The 19,853-nt window shown below is 37.5% G+C and overlaps 2 protein-coding genes and 1 non-coding gene across 4 annotated transcripts; all 3 read right to left on the bottom strand.

Annotated features, from left to right (window-relative positions):
• Nucleotides 1–1,357: 1,357 nt before the first annotated feature.
• atp6v0ca (ATPase H+ transporting V0 subunit ca) lies at nt 1,358–3,885 on the bottom strand. Its single transcript, XM_057345941.1, has 3 exons — nt 3,622–3,885; nt 2,332–2,515; nt 1,358–2,076 (listed from the first exon to the last, which is right to left on the bottom strand). Exons 1-3 carry the CDS (start codon nt 3,692–3,694, stop codon nt 1,869–1,871), a joined length of 465 nt encoding a protein of 154 aa, XP_057201924.1. The 5' UTR covers nt 3,695–3,885; the 3' UTR covers nt 1,358–1,868.
• Nucleotides 3,886–5,519: 1,634 nt separating this feature from the next.
• trnac-gca (transfer RNA cysteine (anticodon GCA)) lies at nt 5,520–5,591 on the bottom strand. Its single transcript has one exon. It is a non-coding gene; the product is annotated as a tRNA-Cys (tRNA).
• A 558-nt stretch (nt 5,592–6,149) lies between these two features.
• On the bottom strand, nt 6,150–18,266 carry lasp1 (LIM and SH3 protein 1). 2 transcript variants are annotated; one of them, XM_057345940.1, is made up of 8 exons: nt 18,012–18,266; nt 13,242–13,336; nt 11,496–11,580; nt 10,831–10,938; nt 10,039–10,129; nt 9,842–9,930; nt 6,862–9,655; nt 6,150–6,627 (listed from the first exon to the last, which is right to left on the bottom strand). In XM_057345940.1, exons 1-7 carry the CDS (start codon nt 18,078–18,080, stop codon nt 9,482–9,484), a joined length of 711 nt encoding a protein of 236 aa, XP_057201923.1. In that variant the 5' UTR covers nt 18,081–18,266; the 3' UTR covers nt 6,150–6,627; nt 6,862–9,481. The 2 variants fall into 2 exon arrangements, with proteins under 2 accessions (XP_057201923.1, XP_057201922.1); XM_057345939.1 differs by having other exon boundaries at nt 6,841–9,655.
• Between the last annotated feature and the right edge of the window lie 1,587 nt (nt 18,267–19,853).

Consider the following 19,853-nt stretch of genomic DNA (forward strand, 5'->3'; position numbering starts at 1 on the left):
GACTGTTACGTTTGCCGATATATTATTGAACAAGTACTGGTAATGTCTGAAATGAAGCTGTGCTGTTCTATAGCGCCCCCTCTCTACCAGACGAGGCGTGTCTTCAGCACGAGCCTGATGGGCAAGTTTGGTTGAGGCTGCAATGCAGTGATTCTGACATCCAGATGGTAACCTGTGCATTAATCCCTGTATTATAGTCTGTTGGCCTTGGAGAGAACATCATGACCACAAACAGATTTATGATAAAAATGAGCACCATTTATACTTTTCATGAACATGTAGGGATAACAATATGATTTGAGCTATGATTATGATTTTAACTAGAAGTCATAATAGGCTGTAAGCACATCAGATAATAATGATAAAATACACTACCGGTCAAGAGTTTTGGGACACTTGAGTGAAATGTTTCTCGTTATTTAAAAAACTTTTGATCTGAAAGTGTATGCTTTAATATCTGAAATTAGTTTAGTAGACAATAACATAATTTAGCAAACAAACATATTTTTTTTTCACAAGAAAACAAACATTTTATTTACTAAAAAATATTTTTGAAATGGATGACTTTGACAGAATAATGAAGAAGGGACAGCCGATAAGACAACAGAATAGATGGGAACTCCTTTCATTTGGTTTAAAAAGCATCTCAGGGTGAGACCTCAAGAAACAGCTCGATAAAATGAAAACATTTCTGCAAATTCTAGTCAAAAGGTGACTACACTGAAGATGATAAAATATAATACGTTTTAATTAATCAATTTTTTTGTTACAACATAATTCCCATAGTTCCCTTTGTTTTATTTCATAATTTTGACGAGCTCAATATTATTCTAAAATATGGAAAACTATGAACACATAAGTGTCCAAAAACCTTTGACCGGTAGTGTATGTGACATGCAACATAAACAACTTTAGCACTACTTTAACACATCAGTGTATTTAAGTATGTATCATCCTACACCTGTGTTCATGACTGCAGGAAAGAGAAACTGAAAGGGTTTTAACTTTAGGTTAAGGAAGTTTTATTTGGAAACTGCGCTGTAGTTGTTCACCCATTAATGGAACCAGAAACAGTATTATCTACAGGTAAACACTACACGTCTGAAGAATGTTACGTTAAAGAGATAAACCACACACACTCACAACCATACATGTATATACATTCTTTTCACACATACTTGGTAAACTTGCACATCAACACCTTGATTAAGACAATGGTCTCCATGGTAATTACATCCAAAGAAACTCCACAAATTTCCCACGGTGCAATTCACCTACCTATACAGATATATACGTATATACTTCAGATAGACACACTCACATATTGTATTTAGATATTCAGGATTTCAATAAAGACTTTGATCCATTTAAACTTTTTAATGAACATTTCAAAAATCTTCATAAATAATCAGCAGGAACAAAAAACAAACAGAAATAATCCATATTTTTACATGAAGTCCTCAACATCAGTGTCTGTATCTGAATGGTCCCAAAACAGGGAAAACAAAACAGTTGATTTGTTCTTCCAATAAGAATAAAACTATGACAAAATAAAAGATGACAAACAGGTGTAGCATAGGAGAATGTGGGCATCTAATTACACACATGGGTAAAGAGCAATAGCTACACAGTGCATTTACAGGGGGGAAAGCACATCAGGCTACTATACATAGAGAGGAAATTCAATCACACATTCACTTGCAAACAGCACACACTCACAATACACGCATGCACGCATAAATTCCTCTCTCTTTATTTTGGGTGGTGAATTTATTTAATGTGTTTCTTCAGGAGGATGTTTGTGTTGGTGCTGGTGTGTGTTTGTGTTGTCGATGGATGTTAATATATAGAGAGGATAAGGGCAACAATTAACCCTTGGTGGACAGGATAAGAGCAACAATTAGCCCGTAGAGCCCAAGAACCTCAGCGAAAATGAGGATTAGGATCATCCCCACAAACAGGCGAGGCTGCTGGGCTGTGCCCCTAACACCTGCATCGCCCACAATCCCAATGGCAAAGCCGGCCGCGAGGCCACTCAGACCAACACTGAGCCCGGCACCAAGGTGCAAGAAACTCCTAAGGAGACACAGAGCAGAGGACATTAAGATATTTAATCTTTTTGCTTTCTTATTTATGATGTACATTTTATATTTTTTATGTTTAAAATAAATGACAACTCGCAAAACAAACATTTTAAAACTGAGCACCTATAAAATGTATGTATTTTTAGTTGTAACTATGCTTTGGTAGGAAAAAAATAACTAGGCCTAAATGACAACTTTTCATTAGAAAGAAACGAACAAAAAGACAAAAATAAGATGCATGACTCACTTGTAGAGTGTGACTTTTTCATTGATGTTATTGGCAATAAGAACAGCCACTACCAGGCCGTAGATGGCAATGATACCCGCCATGACCACAGGAATGATGGATTTCATGATCAACTCTGGCCGCATCACAGACATAGCAGCAATGCCTGTGCCACTCTTGGCTGTACCATATGCAGCACCCAATGCTACAAAATAGAGAGCGAGAGATCGTGAGAACATTCAGAGACATGATATGTCACTTATTCTTATGACATAATGCTATGCATCTTTGCCAAGTGATAAAAAGGTCAATAAACAAGGTTGTATGTAGTCCAAGAAGTGTTATAGGTAAATATCCGACTAATGAACACCATTCCAACACCTACCTCTTAACCCCCACCCCCCAAAATAACTTATCTAGGGTCATTTTGTGACTGTTATTACATACTTAAAAAAGCAATGTCAGCAAAATATCTTACAATAGCCAACAGCTTTCGTTTTAAGTCACATGACTACACCAAGCAGTCTCGTTGGTAGAGTTGCGTCAAAATTGTTTGGATGTTTCCCGGATTGAAACACGGTGTGCTGAGATGGCGTTTGGCTCCGTTTAAAGGAACTATTGCAACAAATAAAGTGATAGCTTGGCTATTGTTGACTGAAGATAATACGCTCGTGTGGCTCTGAGAAACAGTTGAACTGACGAGGGTGTTTCTGTCTGGGTGTGTAAGTTAATAAAAAAAAAAGAAAAGACGTTAAAACACGGTTGTCGCATTAGATAAGACTGAACCTGTTTGGGTTAGTTAACTAATGCATTTCCTCTTATGTTAAAAATCAATGACGTTAAGACGAAACGATGTCTGGACAAAAATGTATAAACCATTTCATTCTATTACAAATGGCAGTCTTCCTATCCATAACAGCTTAGAGGACATTAAATAAATGACGTCCTTGCGCAAACATTGAAACAGGAGAGAGTTTGCGACTCAGGCTCATCCGATACCGTAGTGTCTTCGCTTTGTCACCCAAGGATTCGGTTAGCCGTAACAATTAAGCAAATAATCAAACGAAATAAATAATTTATAGACATTACGTCAACTGAGACGTCATGTGCCGTGATGGAAACCTTCCTATTCGTCCCCCTACTACAGGTACGGGCTCAGTGAGCCGCAACACCGTGCCATTCACAACAGCTCGATCGATGCAGACCGAACATGGCAAGCATTCAAGATATAAATTAAACAAACCATCTAAAAGACTCATTATATTGGAACAGTTTACACTCAATTTAAGGTTAAAACGACGATTTTCTTACCACTAAACACCATTGCTGCTGAGGCACCCATCACTGCGAAGAAGGAAGAGTACTCGGGGCTCTGGGCAGACATTCTTGCACGTTCGGGACACTAAAAACTAAAGACAGAAAGCGAAGAAGGCTTCAGTGGAGGATGTTTAGGCTCTAAAGAAAGAATAGTCTACGTTGACAGGTCTTAAGTGGTGGGAGCAGAGCGCAAGAGATGGTCACGAATCCAACGAGAGCCTGATCGCCGGCGGAGAGGAAGAAAATGGCGAAATGGAGAGCGTCACATGATCTACCATGAGTGCAGGGTCCATTTCCGCTTCTTTGGGGATGACTTATGAAAACGCAATATCATTTTTTCCTGGGTTTTGCAATGACTTGGTATCACGAGATTACAGAAGTGACATTTTAGTCCTCTAGTACAATAAAATCAGCATTTCTAGTTTTACTCGAGCCATAAGCCGTTTAGTTGTTTAAATTAAACCCCTATTTCACAGATGGTTTGGTATATTCCATTGCAGGCTTCTACTGCGATGTGTTAATGTTGTCCCAGACCATAGATTTTGATTGCTTGTTAAATTGTGTTGTCTATCTGTTATAACCATTTTTAATGTAATACGTAATGCAAACGTTCGCTATGTCATATACATTAGAATCATGCTAATATGACATTAACCGTTTTAAGTATAAGGCTGCAAATTGCAGGATTTAACATTCAAAGTCTAATTTGGCTATAATAATTGAACTTTAAACAGCTCAGAGAATTTAAAGGCCTTAATTCATTACTGTGTAGGAAAGTGGTCATTTAATTTGTAAATGTTGCATGGTATTTAGTGAGCAAAATCTTAACATTCCCAGTGGAAGTCGTGTGAGGTGTGCATTGTCATGTGCTTAGTCTCATGACTTCTAGGGTTGGAAAGAGAGTTCAGAGGGGAAGTAGATCTATCACTATGAGACATTATGTCTGGAATAGAAACATATAAAATGACTTTGTGTTAGTTGTTCCGTAGTTTTTTGGAACTTCTGTTTTATGTGTGGGATTTTTGATATGACCAAAATAGTAGAAGTTCCATAGTGACACATTTTGTCCTCTTCATGATAGTCACTGATGACAGTCACCTGAGATTTTACGATCTACATTTTACACAGAAGTAATAAAAACTTTAGAGATAGTGATAATGCAAGAAAAAAACAACAGAAAATACTTGCATACTTTTTGGTATACTATACATAGATAATATATGTTCTCTCTTAAATATATGATGTCCGGGTGGTGCATGGTTCATGCATAGTACATAAAATAGACAAACAACTTTTTAAGTTTTGATTAGACAAAATTAATACACCATATCAGGAATGGATTTTATTTTTCAGATAAACTTCAAGTGCAACCAAATGCAATTTGCATAGACATTATTTAATACTGTTGGACATACTTTTGGCCACTACTGTACACCTTAACTAAAACTCAGCTAAGGAGAGATGGAAATTATTTTCACATTCCATATTGTATCCATTTTATAAAGTCTATGGTTCAAATATTACAATCGTATATAATTTAAGATGCACATAACAGCTTGTTTGGAATTTGTGAGCTGAAGGAGGGGACATTAAATCACAAAACGTAACTGCATAGATTTTATAAATTCAGTCTAGGATTAATGTAGAACCATTGGATGTCGCTGTAATTCCTCGTATTTAGTTCAATTGTCTACGTGGCACTTGCTCATCTGGTGTCCAGTACTGCTCCCTGTTGGTAATGTGAATCCAGCATAGAATCAAACCAGGCAATGCCCTCTATTGATTGATTTTTAAATGTGTCGTTATTCACTGTCTGTCATGCCTATTCCTTGGTATGACGCCTTTTTCTATATGTCAGTATTTATGTTCATGTAATTTTAAAAAACAACAGTAGGGGGCACCCGGATTTGAACCGGGGACCTCTTGATCTGCAGTCAAATGCTCTACCACTGAGCTATACCCCCATCTTATACACTACGTATAATATTTGGGGTCAAGTATCAGCAGTAATTGAAGAAGAAACGCATTGATTATTTAAAGTAGAGCTGTGAGTCTTCACTTGCCTCGCGATCCGATTACGATTCAGAGGGTCACGATCCGTTAAATCTCGTCCTCGATTTCAAACGTATTAGCTAATATTACAAATAATTTAAGTTTGTGAATTTTCATCTTATTTCAAAGAAAGAACATGTTTTTCCCTTTTCCCCAATTTACTTAACTTAGTAACAATAGATGGGAAAAAACTATTTTAAACTTGCACTGAATTTAAGGTGATTCTCCGTCATATAGCACTTGAAAAACATAAAATAAAAAATATGCTGAAACACACAACGAATATAGACGAAATCTAAATGTCTGATTTTAAATGTGCCAGTTGACATGAGGTTTTAAGTCTTTCTCTTTCACTTTCTATTAGTTATCTCTTATCTGTGGCTGTCAAAGTGGTGCGTGAAAAGTGTCGTAATTCCAGGGGGCGCTAATGTTCGTTAATTCGTAAGTGACGCTGTTCTCCATAAACGCTCTTCATTTTGAAAAACAGACATTTATTTATGAACATCCATCATTGACATATAATACATGCATTTGAAAATAGTGTTAATTCTTGTATACTGACAGTTGCAAACAGATTAGTTATTTTTTCAAAACCATAGACAGAGGAATACACAGGTCAGAGTGTTCAAAGCAATCCGTAAAACTGAAATTTTAATCCTGGGATTTTGTGGAAACATTGTAACCATGGAGGGCAGCGTCTGTAGAATCTAACAAACCGTACGTTAATAGTGTCTTCTACGAGAAAATGCAAATAAAGAGTTTTGTTTTTGTGAAGTGCTTGTATCATCCTTTTGCTCGATCATACATGTCAAAGGCTCCAGCCAGGAACAGTTTGTGTTACCCAGGGATAAGGCGACGAAAGGGTTAAATCTCATCTTGCAATTGTGTCCTGCGTCTTCCAGTTGTTTCAGTACAATGCCGTTTTTCCAGAGGTTTAGAGACAGCTCCCTGTAAATATGCAGCAGATTTTATTTCTAGTTATTGCGCATGAAAAGGCCTAACAATCTTCTTTTATTATAAATCATTCGTAATAATTGTCATTTGATGCAGGAGGCCTATTACAAAATTATTTGAACTGATTTCATCATTAATATAATAGCCGAAATCATAACATATTTTAACACTAAAAGCTCTAAAATAAAAAAAATACGTTTTGCATACATGTCTTTCGCCCTCGCCAACCTTTGTGAATAAATTCCTCCCGCGGACGTGAATGACGCATCTACTCTCGCGGCGGTCCATTGATGCTGCCGCTGCATTCAGAGCATGTAGATGATGTAGGAGAGGAACATCAAACCGATGATGGCGAAGAACATCAATAACAAGACGTCCAGCATGATGTTTGCGTTTCCGCAGAGCAGCGGGTCCAAAAGATGCCCAGTCACACAAGCAGGTGTTTACATGAGAAAGGACGGTCGGATTGTGAAGACCCCTCCCCGCTACACTACAATCCTCACTTCTAGAAGGATGTAGCGGGCAGTGACACGAGAGGGGGTCGGTCGATTTTTAGTGCAGTTTGGTTATGCTAAAAACCAGTCTGTATTAAATGTATGGGAAACTACACAAATATTCTATGACGCAGACATAAAAAGGTTGTTTCGAATGGGATTAGAGTGAATCTATCGGGGCGGAATAAAGAAATGTTTGGGTGTGACGTGCATGTTTCTCAGATGTTAGGTTGAATGCGTTATGCATACATTCAATTTACACACTTACAAGGTCGATGTAGGCATCACATTACAAATTCCACCTTTTAGTTCCTTTTAAAATGAAATCTCCCCGTTTATTTTTGCTGATTTGTCATTTAATAATGACCATTACTCAATGTGAGACATTCCACAGTGTTACAGTGTTTCCTTTAAAGGGTGAGTGAACAAGTAGAATAACTTCCCATATGACTTACTCAAGTCCAAGAGGATGGACTGGAACAAGAAAATGGATTGAAACAAAAGGTTGAGTGTCCAGAAAAATGCAACTAATAATCTGATTAGTATATTTTTGCAGAGATATCTTGTATCACCGAATGGCTCACCCGATTGAGTAAAACATTAGAAAACAAAATTGAAAAAAAAACTCACTATACTAGAAAAACATTAAAATTGCTTAAGAAAAAAGTACAATCACTATGAATTTACATCAATTTCACCAAGACATGGTTGCTTTTTACACGTGAAATGGCATCCTCATAAATGTGGGACCAGCTGTTGGGTTATGATCAATTGTCATGAGAGAAATGTGATGCATAGAATACTCTCACAAAAGATATTGATGTAATTCTTGAAAACAAAATGTTTCACAGAAAAAAAAGATCCAATATTACACTTCACTTTAGTGGGAACAGTGTCAAAACACTTGGATTACTTGCTTTGATCATTCTCTGCATCTATATTTTGTCATTTAAGAGAACAATGATCAGTAGAGTCTTTGCACAGCAACATGTCATTGGTTTCCAGTTAAGAGACAAATACATGCTAGGTTCTAAAACATTCTAATTCCACAAGCTTAGCTGTTTAGCTGTTTGACAAACTCACCTGTCTTGGTATACAAATAGATTGGTTTTATTCCACTGATATTGACATTAAAATTCTGTCTCATACAATACCAGCAAGGCAATGAGAATAAGCATGATATGAGGAAAAACAAACAAACAAAAACATCAATAACAACATCTTACAGAACAGCTCTGAGATACAGTTTCATACTATGCACATGGAATGCTTCAGAAACAAAATGGAACAAATGGAATGATTCAAATTAAAAGCCAAAATGGTCCTTAGAATTGTGCTTGGGCTCCTCTTTGCGCTCAATTTACTACAATCTCCTCCTTTTGTTCCGTGACTGTACAGTTTCTTTTTTCCCTTTTGTTAAGAGTAAGGTACATCACTTCACAATTTCCTCTTCATTTTAAAAGCAGGAGCAGCAGAACTAAATTAGGCTCATATATTCTAACTGGTTTTATACAGGGAGGAATGTGAAAGATAAGCTTCAGTAAATGATAGCACAAGACTCCGCCCCTTTCTTACAGTTTTAAGTACATCCAGTTGAAAAAGAGGAGCCTTTTAGATTCCTGTTTCACTACATGATGCAAGTGGCCAGACATATGGAATGATTGGAATGACCAAGTCTCATGTTCAAGCATTGCCACAGACCCACAACCAATGAGATGTGAAACTGTACTAAATACATCACATAATACAATTACAGGATGAAAATAAAATATCAAACAAAAAGTAGTTTAAAAAAAAGAGATCTCAGAACTGAGGTTTGAAATCATTTCTTTCACTTATTGTCATGGCAACTGATAAAAAGTGTTGAGATGTTTGAAGTGCTCTATAGCAGGCCCTAAATATTTCAGCGGCCTATGTGGTTATGTATTTTGTGTGTAGGTGTGTGCGAGTCTTCTTAAGACTTAAGTGCCACTTGTGACAGCACCTTTTCAGGACTGAGAAAACACTGAGAAAAGACAAACAAAGAGACAGACTGACAGGCAGCAAAAGCAATACACAGAGAAATGCATATTTGAGAATGATATGGGAAAACTAGTAAATTGTAATTGACCGTATATGTGTGATATTTGTTTGTGTATGCATTGTTGCTGTGTTTGGTTATACTGTATGTGGTTACTGGACTATGCCTGTTTTGGATCGTAACTGGATCATAAGGGTCGACCCCTGATAAGACAATTAGTGCAGGAATAGTGGAAAATGATCTTGAAAGGTGAAATGGCACTCAGCAACTCATCTGCGACTCCCTCTCCTTTTATCCCTCCCTTTTTCTTGCCCTATCTTTTTCCCTCTCATTTTCAGATGGCCTCTACGTAGTTAGCGGGCAGCATTCCCTGCTGGCCGGTGCGCTCCACTCTCCCATACATCCAACCCTCATCGATCTGCTGCACGTCCATGATTACATCACCGTCCAGGAACGACACCTCATCTTCATCAGCTGCGGTGTAGTCATACACGGCTCGGTAGCGCTTCTGAAACATGTGCACATGAGACTGTACTGACACATACTGAATGAAAAGATTCGTTTGTGTTCCAAAATGTATACTACAGTACACGCCTACATTGGCATCTTAACAATGATGCCTAAAGTGACTGATTTGTAAACGCAACATGAATGTGTACGTGTACAAAGTTTGACTGGTAAAGTTCATTATTACCCCGGAGCTGGGAGGAGGGGCGGCAGCCGCCTGGCGCACATGCTCGGGTTCATAGTGATAGTTCTGAGATGCTGCTGGGGGCTGATATGCTATGAGAAAACAATACATTTCATCCTTTTACGTTAAACCGAGACTACTGATTATCCAGCAGCACAGACAATGCAAAAAAATGGAATGAACTAGGCAGGATTCTTTACCTGGAGTTGTGTGTTGTTGCGGTGTTTGTGGGTGATGAGGTGGAGCTTCCCCACCCATTCGGCTCCTTTCAAACTCCTCATGGTATTTAATCTAAAACACACAAAGAAGCTTGAATGGAGTATGTGAGCTGAATTAAACGCAAACCAGTGAGGAGAAGAATATAAATAGAATGTTAAGGGCTAAACTTGCTGTCTTGCAAACGCTGTAATTATCCCTCTCTGAAAACAGTCCCTCATTTCGTAAAGTGGTGGTTTCAGGGAGAGGTTTGAATTTAATTAAACTCTTTGACTCTGAGCCAGTGGGAGACCTGTAGTTCCTGCACTGACCACAAAGTGTCGCTCACGCCTGTCAGTATTGCTATTACACCGACAGGAAATGACATTGTGAAGAAAGTTAAGTGACCTAAATGTTGCCAGGCAACCAGTGCAGATACTACAAATGCACAGGTGTGGTGTGAAAACGGAAGGGTGGGATGAAATAAGTGCTTATGTATCAAGGTCAAACTATTATTTATACTAGTCATTAAGTCATTAACAAACAACGTTTAGATTAACTATATAAATGGATTTATCTATTTAATGTTATTTGAGAGATAAGGAGGACAATGTCGCAAAGTGAAACCAGAATAGAAAGGAAACTATAATTTGGGAAAAGAATTATGGCAGCTTACTCAGTCTCTTCATGAATGTGTTTTTTTACATTTGCTTGTAAAAATGCCTTTTAGACATAATGTCAGGTGTCTACTACCAAGTCAAATCTTCAGCATGCCTATGTTTTGGTGTTGAACCTACGTTGCTGATTTGGTCTTGTGTTTTCTTGATTCTCTGCATCTCTGGTGTGTCAGCCACAACACTGAAGCCTTTTCCTTTGCTCTTCTCAAATTCTTCCTTATAGAGCACCTGCAGTACACACAAACAGACGAATAGCAGAAGAGCCAGGAAATCCTTTATGCCACATATACAGACGCCCTTAACGGTTTCATCGAGGGATCAAGATAAATACAACACCCTCCACCCTCCTTACTCACAAAATACAAGATTGTTTAGGAGGGTGCAGCTCTAGGAAATGACGAAGTTATTTATGAATTGGGTATTTACTGTATATGTAAGGGTACAGTGACTAAAGCCAGGCTAAACTGTAATGATGTCTCACTGGCCCAAAACCAGTGTACCAAAGTTTTGGGTCGGCTGATGGAAACACTATTGAATTTGTCCAATTATTATAATCTCACATTTATTGATTCTGCATGTGTATTCATGACTTGCATAAATGAACTGAACTGGTAGAGCATGGCACTGGTGATCCTAAGGTCATACCCAAAGTCATTTTTGTTAAAAAATGTCTGCCAAATGGCCTGTGAACATGCTGACTCAACATCAACTTCTTGCCCGACCAGGCCAGCACAAATTTATCCTCATTGCAGAGCCCTGCTAATGTCAAACCCATTTCTTTTTACCTGGCTTTGCATCTTGCTCTGCTGTTTCAGGCGCAGGTTCTCGGGGGTGTCTGCAACACTGGTGAATGATGTCTTCGGATAGTGTCTAAAACATAGAACTGTTAGTTAGCGTCATGATCTGAAATCTACTCTGTCATCAAACGACAACACCTTAAAAAACATCACGCCACGTCTCAATATATCTTCAAGTTAAATTATAAACAAAGCAAACAAGCTAAAAAACTGACTAAACTTTCAAATATAGCTATGTTTATTATATACATTGTTAACCCTAATTGTTAAACAGCATCACTTTCTATCAAACTTTTAACGTAAACTGTGGATGCCAATTAATTTAGGTAATAATAGACTAATGCAAATAAAATGTTCTTTTTTTACTGTGTTGCTACTAAGACAAACATTATAAATGAGTGGTAGTGAAACATGTATGTCCACATTAGATTTTCACCTTTATGGGGGGCGTATTGGTGAAAAAGTTATTGTGAGATGCTTGTAACAAAAATGTATAACCACACTAACTCTATTATTACAGCAATCATTTATCTTTGTACAAAACATGTAAGGAACTACTAAAACAAACATAGTGGTCCTCTTCCGGTTACCCCAGCAGACTGCCCATCGGCTCAGTAAACCTCTAGACAAAAAGAGGTGTGCTTCCACAAGCAAATGCCATGTAAACAATACATGCTTATTAAACCATTCCAACTAAACAAATTCAAACTGTAATTCTATCTCTTAACATTAGCTTACAAACATAAATATAGTTACACGTATAAAAAAATGGATGCAGATATATCTTACAGATGCCATTTCATACTAAAAGAAAAAACAACAACTCAGTATTATTTTCATTAATTTGCATTAAGTTATTCATTGGTGAAAAGTACTCTTCCATATGCTCGGTACACACGCTCCACAGGCACAGGAAGGAAAACGAACCTAAACATATACAGTAAATGGGCCTCAATTTCTGCTTTTACAGTATATCAGTTAGCAGATAATATCAACGTGATCTAATCAGATGTTTTTTTACTTCTGTTGGGCATGTCATTCAGACCAGGCCACTCTTTCTGAGAAGTAGTCAACATCTTTATCTGTTACATGCAAGAGAGAATGGCATAACCATGTTCACTTATTATCTTCAAAATAAGGACAGAGTAAACAGCAGCAGATACACGGTCAGGGACGTAAATCATTTGCTAAATCAACATTAAAATCCCCCGGTGGATCTAAAGAATGTGTCCGAGCGTATGTGATAAAACAAGAATCCTTACACTTTTGGGGGATAGTTGAGTTTGCAACCTTCAGCTTACATTTTAGGAATACCACAAGAGATGTATTTGCATATTTTATGCCAGCTGGACATTAAAATATACCTCATATCTGTTTTATGTGGCTGTGTCAAAGCAGTATGCTAATACAACTGGTCTTAAAATACATAAAAACCACTGTTTTGTAAACATTAGAAAGGGTTGTTTCCATTTATCTAAAAACCCACAGGAACAAAAGTTTAGATGATTGAAGAGACACTAAAAGATGTTATAGCCAACATATCTGACATAATATTGAGGTGAACTGAAAAAACTTGGATTCATTTCTGTGTGTATGGCTCATTGTTGTGTATTAACTGGAATGTTCCAATGTCCTACCATTAAATGACTGAATAAATCAGCTCTTGTCTATGCACACATGACCTTTCACTGGCCCAACACACACAAAACTCATACGGAGAGCAGAGATACTTACGCATTACAGTATGGTCTCTTTTCAAAGCCTTTGTAGTTCTTCATGTTTAGAGTCATTTTACACACTTCACAGCTGAAGCATCCTTTATGCCAGTACTGAAAAAACAAGAGGAGTATGGGATTATGTTTGTGTCAATAAAAATGCATAATGAAAAAATATAAAAATGCAGTGTCGACTTCCTGGTCAGGGAGCTGTCAAACCAAATCTCACTAACCAATGAGAGTAAAGTGGCCATAAGTCCGCCCACACATGAGATTTGTGCCAGAAAGGCGAACAAAAACTTGAGAAGCGTAAACGAAAACTCGAAAAGCGCAAATGAAAAATCTAGCAGCGAATTCAAAACTATTATTTGCAAAAACGAAACTTCGAAAATTGTTAAGAAAAATAGCAGTTTATTTGAAAATCATGTCACATTCTTGCAATGGAGTTTATTGTTTTCATTATCAAAGTGTTTTTTTTCTTTCTCATTGATATTTTGTTCTTTTTTTAAGTTTGCGTTCATTTTTATTGACACAAAAGTAATCCCATAGAGGAACGGATGAAGGATTAAAACACGTAAATATATGTTGTGCACACAAGAGCGATGGGGAAATTATCTGCAAATCGAATACAGAAAAGCAAATAACAAACTTGTTGAAATCCCTATAGTGTCGCTTTGGATGTTGCAAAGTCGCCCCCGAGGATTAAATGGAACAAAACAATGAAGTGCTTGTTCTTGGAAAGTTCTTGGAGGGAAAGACAGGATCACGCAAATGTGTGTTGTAAACGATGGCCAACTTGAGGTTGCTTCTATTCTGAATAAAGACATTCAAGTTAAAATCTTACTAAGACATTTTATATAACCCTTTACAGGAGCACACTGGTTGTCAAGTGGTTACTAAGTGAGTTACATCACCATTGCCCAGCTTCTTTCAACACAAGAACAAATGGATAGAAAGTTCCAGAACCAAACACTTATGCAGGGTAACACCCTGACATATTAAATAGTACTGACCTCTATTTCAAAATCCTGACCCTAATGCTGTGGCCCAAACCTAAAACTGCCCAGTCAAATGATTTTACAGGCAGCATTATGGTAAAATTGTTTATATTGTTTTATTAGTACACAGTTAATAATATCATCAATAATTTAATACCAGTTTCTGGTTGACACTTGAACACAGTAGGCGGTAGTTTTTGCACCCATTTAACATTTTGCTTTAAGAGAAAAAACAGTGACAAACTCTCTCTTGGCCAAATACAAAATTAAAGACGAAATTGACTGAAATCGTTGTTTAAAGAAATAAATAGATATCGTGGCCATGATAATGGTGAATGGTGTAGTGAAAATCTGATATTGTGACAACCCTAGTCACATCTAATGATCTAAAAGAAAAACCAGTGTGCTTTAGAGACAGTGAATATTTGATGACTATCTTGCTTATTTCTTAGTTATACTAAAACTGAATCACTGTAAAAAAAAAAATAATAAAAATGGATATCCATAAAATGTATTTCTGTCAACCAACTGATCAGCCATCCTTTTCATTTTTTCAAGCAACTGTCAATCCTCATATGCACAGGACTGTGAAATATTATAGCATTAAGCAGGAGGGGATACATCGATTTTGCCTTTAAAAATTTACCAGATGCATACATACAGAAAGTTTTGCTAACATAAGATACGGACATGCTTTGATGCCTTCTACCCCTGTACATTACTGACCTCAAAGGCAGCATATTTCAGGATTCAGAAACGCATGTAGATTGAACACATGTAGATTTCAATCTGTGCTAAACTTTGATCAGTAAATTCTTTACTTAATGTTGACCACAGGAGTATTTCACTGATAACAGAGACCATACACAGACAAATGGACTTGAGGGACTGACCTGACCTGCTACCCTACATTCCATCTATACAGCCAGTCATGTGCGCATGCAACTGCAATGTGTATAATTAGGATGTCAGTTCGTCTTTCTTATTAAACACTTCTGTTTCTCTGTTTGGTGCTCACACAACACAGTCATGCATACTATATACAAGCTGCTAGTGTTGTCACGATACTGGAATTTCTAACTTCGATACAATACGTAAAAAAATATCGATATTCGATACCATTTTCGATACCACGGGGAAAAAACTTCCATAACAATAAGGCCCTAAATTTTTTACATTTTATTTAAAGTTAAATTTAAATTTAACAAGATTAGACAATGAGGTATATTTTTACATTATTTATTAATTGTTAATCTGATGTTCATTTTACTAATACATTTATTATTTAAAATCAAAGTTGTATTTGTCAGTATTAATGGACCAGAGCTTACATAAATAGTTGTATTTTTTAACTAACATTTAAAAGAGATTAAAAAAAACTTGAACAAATGTATTGCTCATTCTTTGTTCGTTAATGTTAGTTAATAGCCTACATTTATATGATTACAATTTTTTAATTTGGCTTTTATTCACATTTAATCATTGATCAGCACACATATAGACAGAAACGCAAACTTTAAACGCAAGAATTGTTGCAGAGACTTTACCCGCACCAGCATCATTTCAAACATCAACTTAACCAGAGCGAACGAGACGAGTGGATGAAATCATTGATGAGCGCACATAAAGACAGAAACACGTGCATTAAACATGAGAACTGTTGCGGAGACTCTGTAAGAACATAAACAACATATAACCAGGGCGAATTAAACGAGTGGATGAAATTATTGATCAGCGCACATACATAGAGCGCGATGGTAAACAGGGGAAGCGTCAACGAGCGTTCACCAAGCGCCAGATGTGTTACTGAGACTCTGCACTGGCCATCTTTTCTAACATTAACACTTTTTAACTGCCTCAAACGAGTCAAGTCTGTGAGAGGAGGCGGAGCTCTGTTGACACAGCGTTCACGTGCAGTGTGTGTCAACTCAGAAAAATATCAATCTATGCACGAGTTATCCATTTTAAAAGAGGGAAAAGTTAATACATTATGGATGTGACTTTGTAGGACACATCCATAATGGATGTGGATTTCTGTAGGATTTCTGTGAATTAAACTGTTCAAACCAGAAGCAATAAAAATGGAGGAGGGATGGCTCTTTAAAGAACATGAAATAATTACTCATTTTCATGTGCCCATTTATGAGGAATATTGACCGTTTTGGATGTGACGATTCACTTACGACTATGTAAAACTATGCTTTAAAAAGTTTAAGAGAGACCACCAAATGTTGACACCTGACCTATCAGTATGGTAAAAACCTTCATCTTAAGGTTGAAATTTTTATGAAATTGCCCACATTTGAGATGGCAATTATACGAATTTACTTTTTTTTGGTGATCATTAGTTAAAAGCACCTGCTCAAAACCCACCAACAAAAGTATAAAGTAAATGTTTGGGTGAACTGTCCATTTAAATGTCAGTTGTAAAACAGCAGTGCATTGGTCTTCATAAACCCTTTAGACCACCACTCTCGGGTGTGGTTCTTCAGAGATGTTAACCAGGATGACAGTTAAAGAACTCAAGCACTGAAGCAGAATGACTTTCCTTCAGGCACTGAATGAGAACCTGTGCCGGTCACTGTGGCTTTGGCTTCTTTGACAGCATTGGTGGGAGGTGTGCCATCAAACGCCTCCACTGCTCCCCACGTTTACCGTTTTACGTAAACTGACTCCCTCATTCACGCACTATACGTCCGCTAGCGATCCTTAGCAGAAAATTGTATCAAGTCGGTTTTATCCGAGGCCATCAATCGATTAATGTGCTTTTAACTTCCATTACTCGCGTTATCACTCCGCGCCAGTTATTCTCGTTCGCAAGCACTTGGACTGCATAAAAATATAAACCAAGACGACCCCACCCACTGAAGCAATTCATAACTCAAGTCATCACTGAAAGAATTCACCACAGAGCGATTAGGATATGGGTTAAGAGGGGGAGGGGTCTGTGTATAAAATCTCTTGCTCCACAGCGTGTCGAGCAACACTTCCTCTAGCCGATTGATAAACATGAAGCACTGATGTGTACATTCTAAACACGGTGTATATGCAAGGCCCGTCTGATGTCAGCTTTTACAAGCAAGCAAGCTCTATTAAACGGTGACATTAGGCGCAGTTTGGTATTAAATGAGGTCAAGGCATCCTCGAGCTGACGTTGTGCACATGCAAAGTTGCACATCTGCAAACTTGGGTGGACAACAAAAAAAAACATCACGTCCACCCAAAAGCATGCATGCATAAACATCTTGTAGGGATGCTACTGTCTATTCATATGTGTATTGTGAATAAAACCCGTATCTACGCTCTTTTACGTTGCGCTTTTGACACAACTTGGTTGGTATGTTGTGGGTTTTTCGGGTCCGTGTCGCCCACTGGGCAGACTGACACGTCATAAACGAACCTCCTCCTCTCGAGCGAGGCCACGAACGAGCTCTTGCTAACGTTTTGTGTGGAAAAAAAGAACGATTCCCACACACAGATTTGTCTATATCTGCCCAGTTTGATCTGCGTTTCACGTGAATAAAAACGACTAACAGTTATACGATCGGCAACTTGTAGCATGCTATGAAGTTATCACAATGAGCCTCTGCATTACTAGCAAAGGGCTGCAGCACCCGTTCGCTTGGACGCTTCCGTTTTGATCACAATCTGACTAACCACAAAATCAAATGCCTCGTTTGGGCCATGTTATTAAACAGGAGTTATAAATATGACATACGCGACATACACTTCATCATCATGACCAAAGGTGTGAGCTATGCTAGCGTGAGCTAAGTTTCGCTTAGCCTTACCTTGTCAAGACAATTCACTTTTTCCGTGGGATACACCACTCGGTTACATCTGCTACACAGTGGATTCATTTTGGAGGGAGAGTGCGGCGGCTAAAAAGGAGATGAAGAAATCACCCGCAGAGTGTAATTTGGTTGATAATGTGAGAGGTATGAATCGCTTGCCGTTGATGAGTCCAGTTCGCACCGCTGGCTGTCAGCGAACGAATCCGACACGGAAGGCGCGCCCACGGCACTGCCGCTGTGTCCTGCTGCGCGCTCCCGCGCAGCGATAAGCATCCTTGGCCATTCAGCGGTAGACTTACCTTACTCGAATTTTGCTCATTTTAATATCGTTAAGATTTAAACATCTCAGCCAATCAACAAACTCGGGCTGTTTAGTCAAACGATTAAGTTACGTTGTTCAAATGTTATAGCTGTAAAAAATGTTTGTCAGTATTTATCCAGTTTTCAACACACTCGGAGTAGTTCACCCAAAAACAGAATAAGAAATTTACACAGGGTTTGAACTAGCCTACATGAAGGTGAATAAACAGAATAACGGAAGGTGAGTAAATAATAATAACAGACTTTTAGATATCTATCCTAAGATGAAAACAACTAGTTCTATTATGTATAAAAAAATTAAACTGTCACACATAGTCCACTCACACTGTATCACGTAATTTTAACGTCTTGACAAATTCTGTAAATTACGAAGCGGATGGGACAAAATACTTGCGCGACACTTGGTGGCCAAATGTAGAACTGCATACATTCCGCTACTAGTAGGCCCATTAGAGAAGTTTGACGGTGTGCTCATTTTGTAATCAATAATTTTCTTGGGACAAAATGTAAAAATATGTAAATACTTCCAAAATAAAATACTTCAACACTTTGTTCTTTCGGCATGCAAACAACTGTACAACATACACACACATCGATTCCCTTTAAATACTTCAAGTAATGCTTGGTCAACAGCTTAGTGGCTCAGCACAAATCAATATAAATGCTATGCTTTTATTTAAAGGAACAGTATGAAAGATTACACCAAACGTCCTATACCAGCATTTGTTTTGAACAATTTAAAAAATCCTATATAAGTTCCTATATAAAAATATACACTATGTAAATGACAAAAAAAAATGTTGTATTTGATTTAGTTTGTAATGAATTACTTTTTCGTAAAAGAATGAAAAATAAAAAAGTGTGACCTCACTAATCTATGTTTTTATCTGCATCTTTCCATTGAATTTAGTGGGCACATAACAGGCAGCAGTTTGCTGGGTCTCATCCATAGAACCTGTGTAAAACAATTTAGACTTAAGGCTTATTCTGAAGAAAAGATTTAAAAGACATAATATATCAAAAGTATAAACATTAGATGCCATCAAATAGATGCCATTGAGTAATTTGGTTACATCAGTGTTTATTAACCCAGAGCTCACTATTAGGAGACTCAGCAAATGTCCAAGGGGGCCTCAGGTGACTTAAAACTATTTCAGATAAGACAAAATAAGCATTTAAATAATCTACAAGTCTATAGGTAGACTTAGAAAAAATCATTTCCTAAAAATAATTTCACAAATCACTTCACTTTATGAATGTATTTAATTAGGCATCCATATTCAGACAATTACATTACAGACCCCTATGTGTATCAGTGGTCAGTCACACAGGAATGAACGCACACAGCTCTGAAAATATACAAAAATTATACCAGTCCTCATACAAAACAAACACTCACTTCTATAATATAATAGCAGGTGACTATTCTCTGAACAGCTCATCTGTAAACACACCTGCTGCCTGGGGATATAGCTTAGTGGTAGAGCTTTTGACTGCATATCAAGAGGTCCCCAGTTC

The sequence above is a fragment of the Triplophysa rosa genome, linkage group LG11, assembly GCF_024868665.1.
Source record: "Triplophysa rosa linkage group LG11, Trosa_1v2, whole genome shotgun sequence".
NCBI classification, from domain to species: Eukaryota; Metazoa; Chordata; class Actinopteri; order Cypriniformes; family Nemacheilidae; genus Triplophysa; species Triplophysa rosa.

Excerpts from the sequence above, each read along its gene's own strand:
- atp6v0ca (XM_057345941.1), bottom strand. The coding sequence starts at position 3,694 with ATGTCTGCCCAGAGCCCCGAGTACTCTTCCTTCTTCGCAGTGATGGGT. Across the intron at positions 2,516-3,621 it reads AGCAGCAATGGTGTTTAGTG|CATTGGGTGCTGCATATGGT; the intron begins GTAAGAAAATCG and ends TCTATTTTGTAG. Across the intron at positions 2,077-2,331 it reads GAAAAAGTCACACTCTACAA|GAGTTTCTTGCACCTTGGTG; the intron begins GTGAGTCATGCA and ends GTGTCTCCTTAG.
- lasp1 (XM_057345940.1), bottom strand. The coding sequence starts at position 18,080 with ATGAATCCACTGTGTAGCAGATGTAACCGAGTGGTGTATCCCACGGAA. Across the intron at positions 10,130-10,830 it reads CACAAGACCAAATCAGCAAC|ATTAAATACCATGAGGAGTT; the intron begins GTAGGTTCAACA and ends TGTGTGTTTTAG. Across the intron at positions 9,656-9,841 it reads CCCCTCCTCCCAGCTCCGGG|AAGCGCTACCGAGCCGTGTA; the intron begins GTAATAATGAAC and ends CACATGTTTCAG.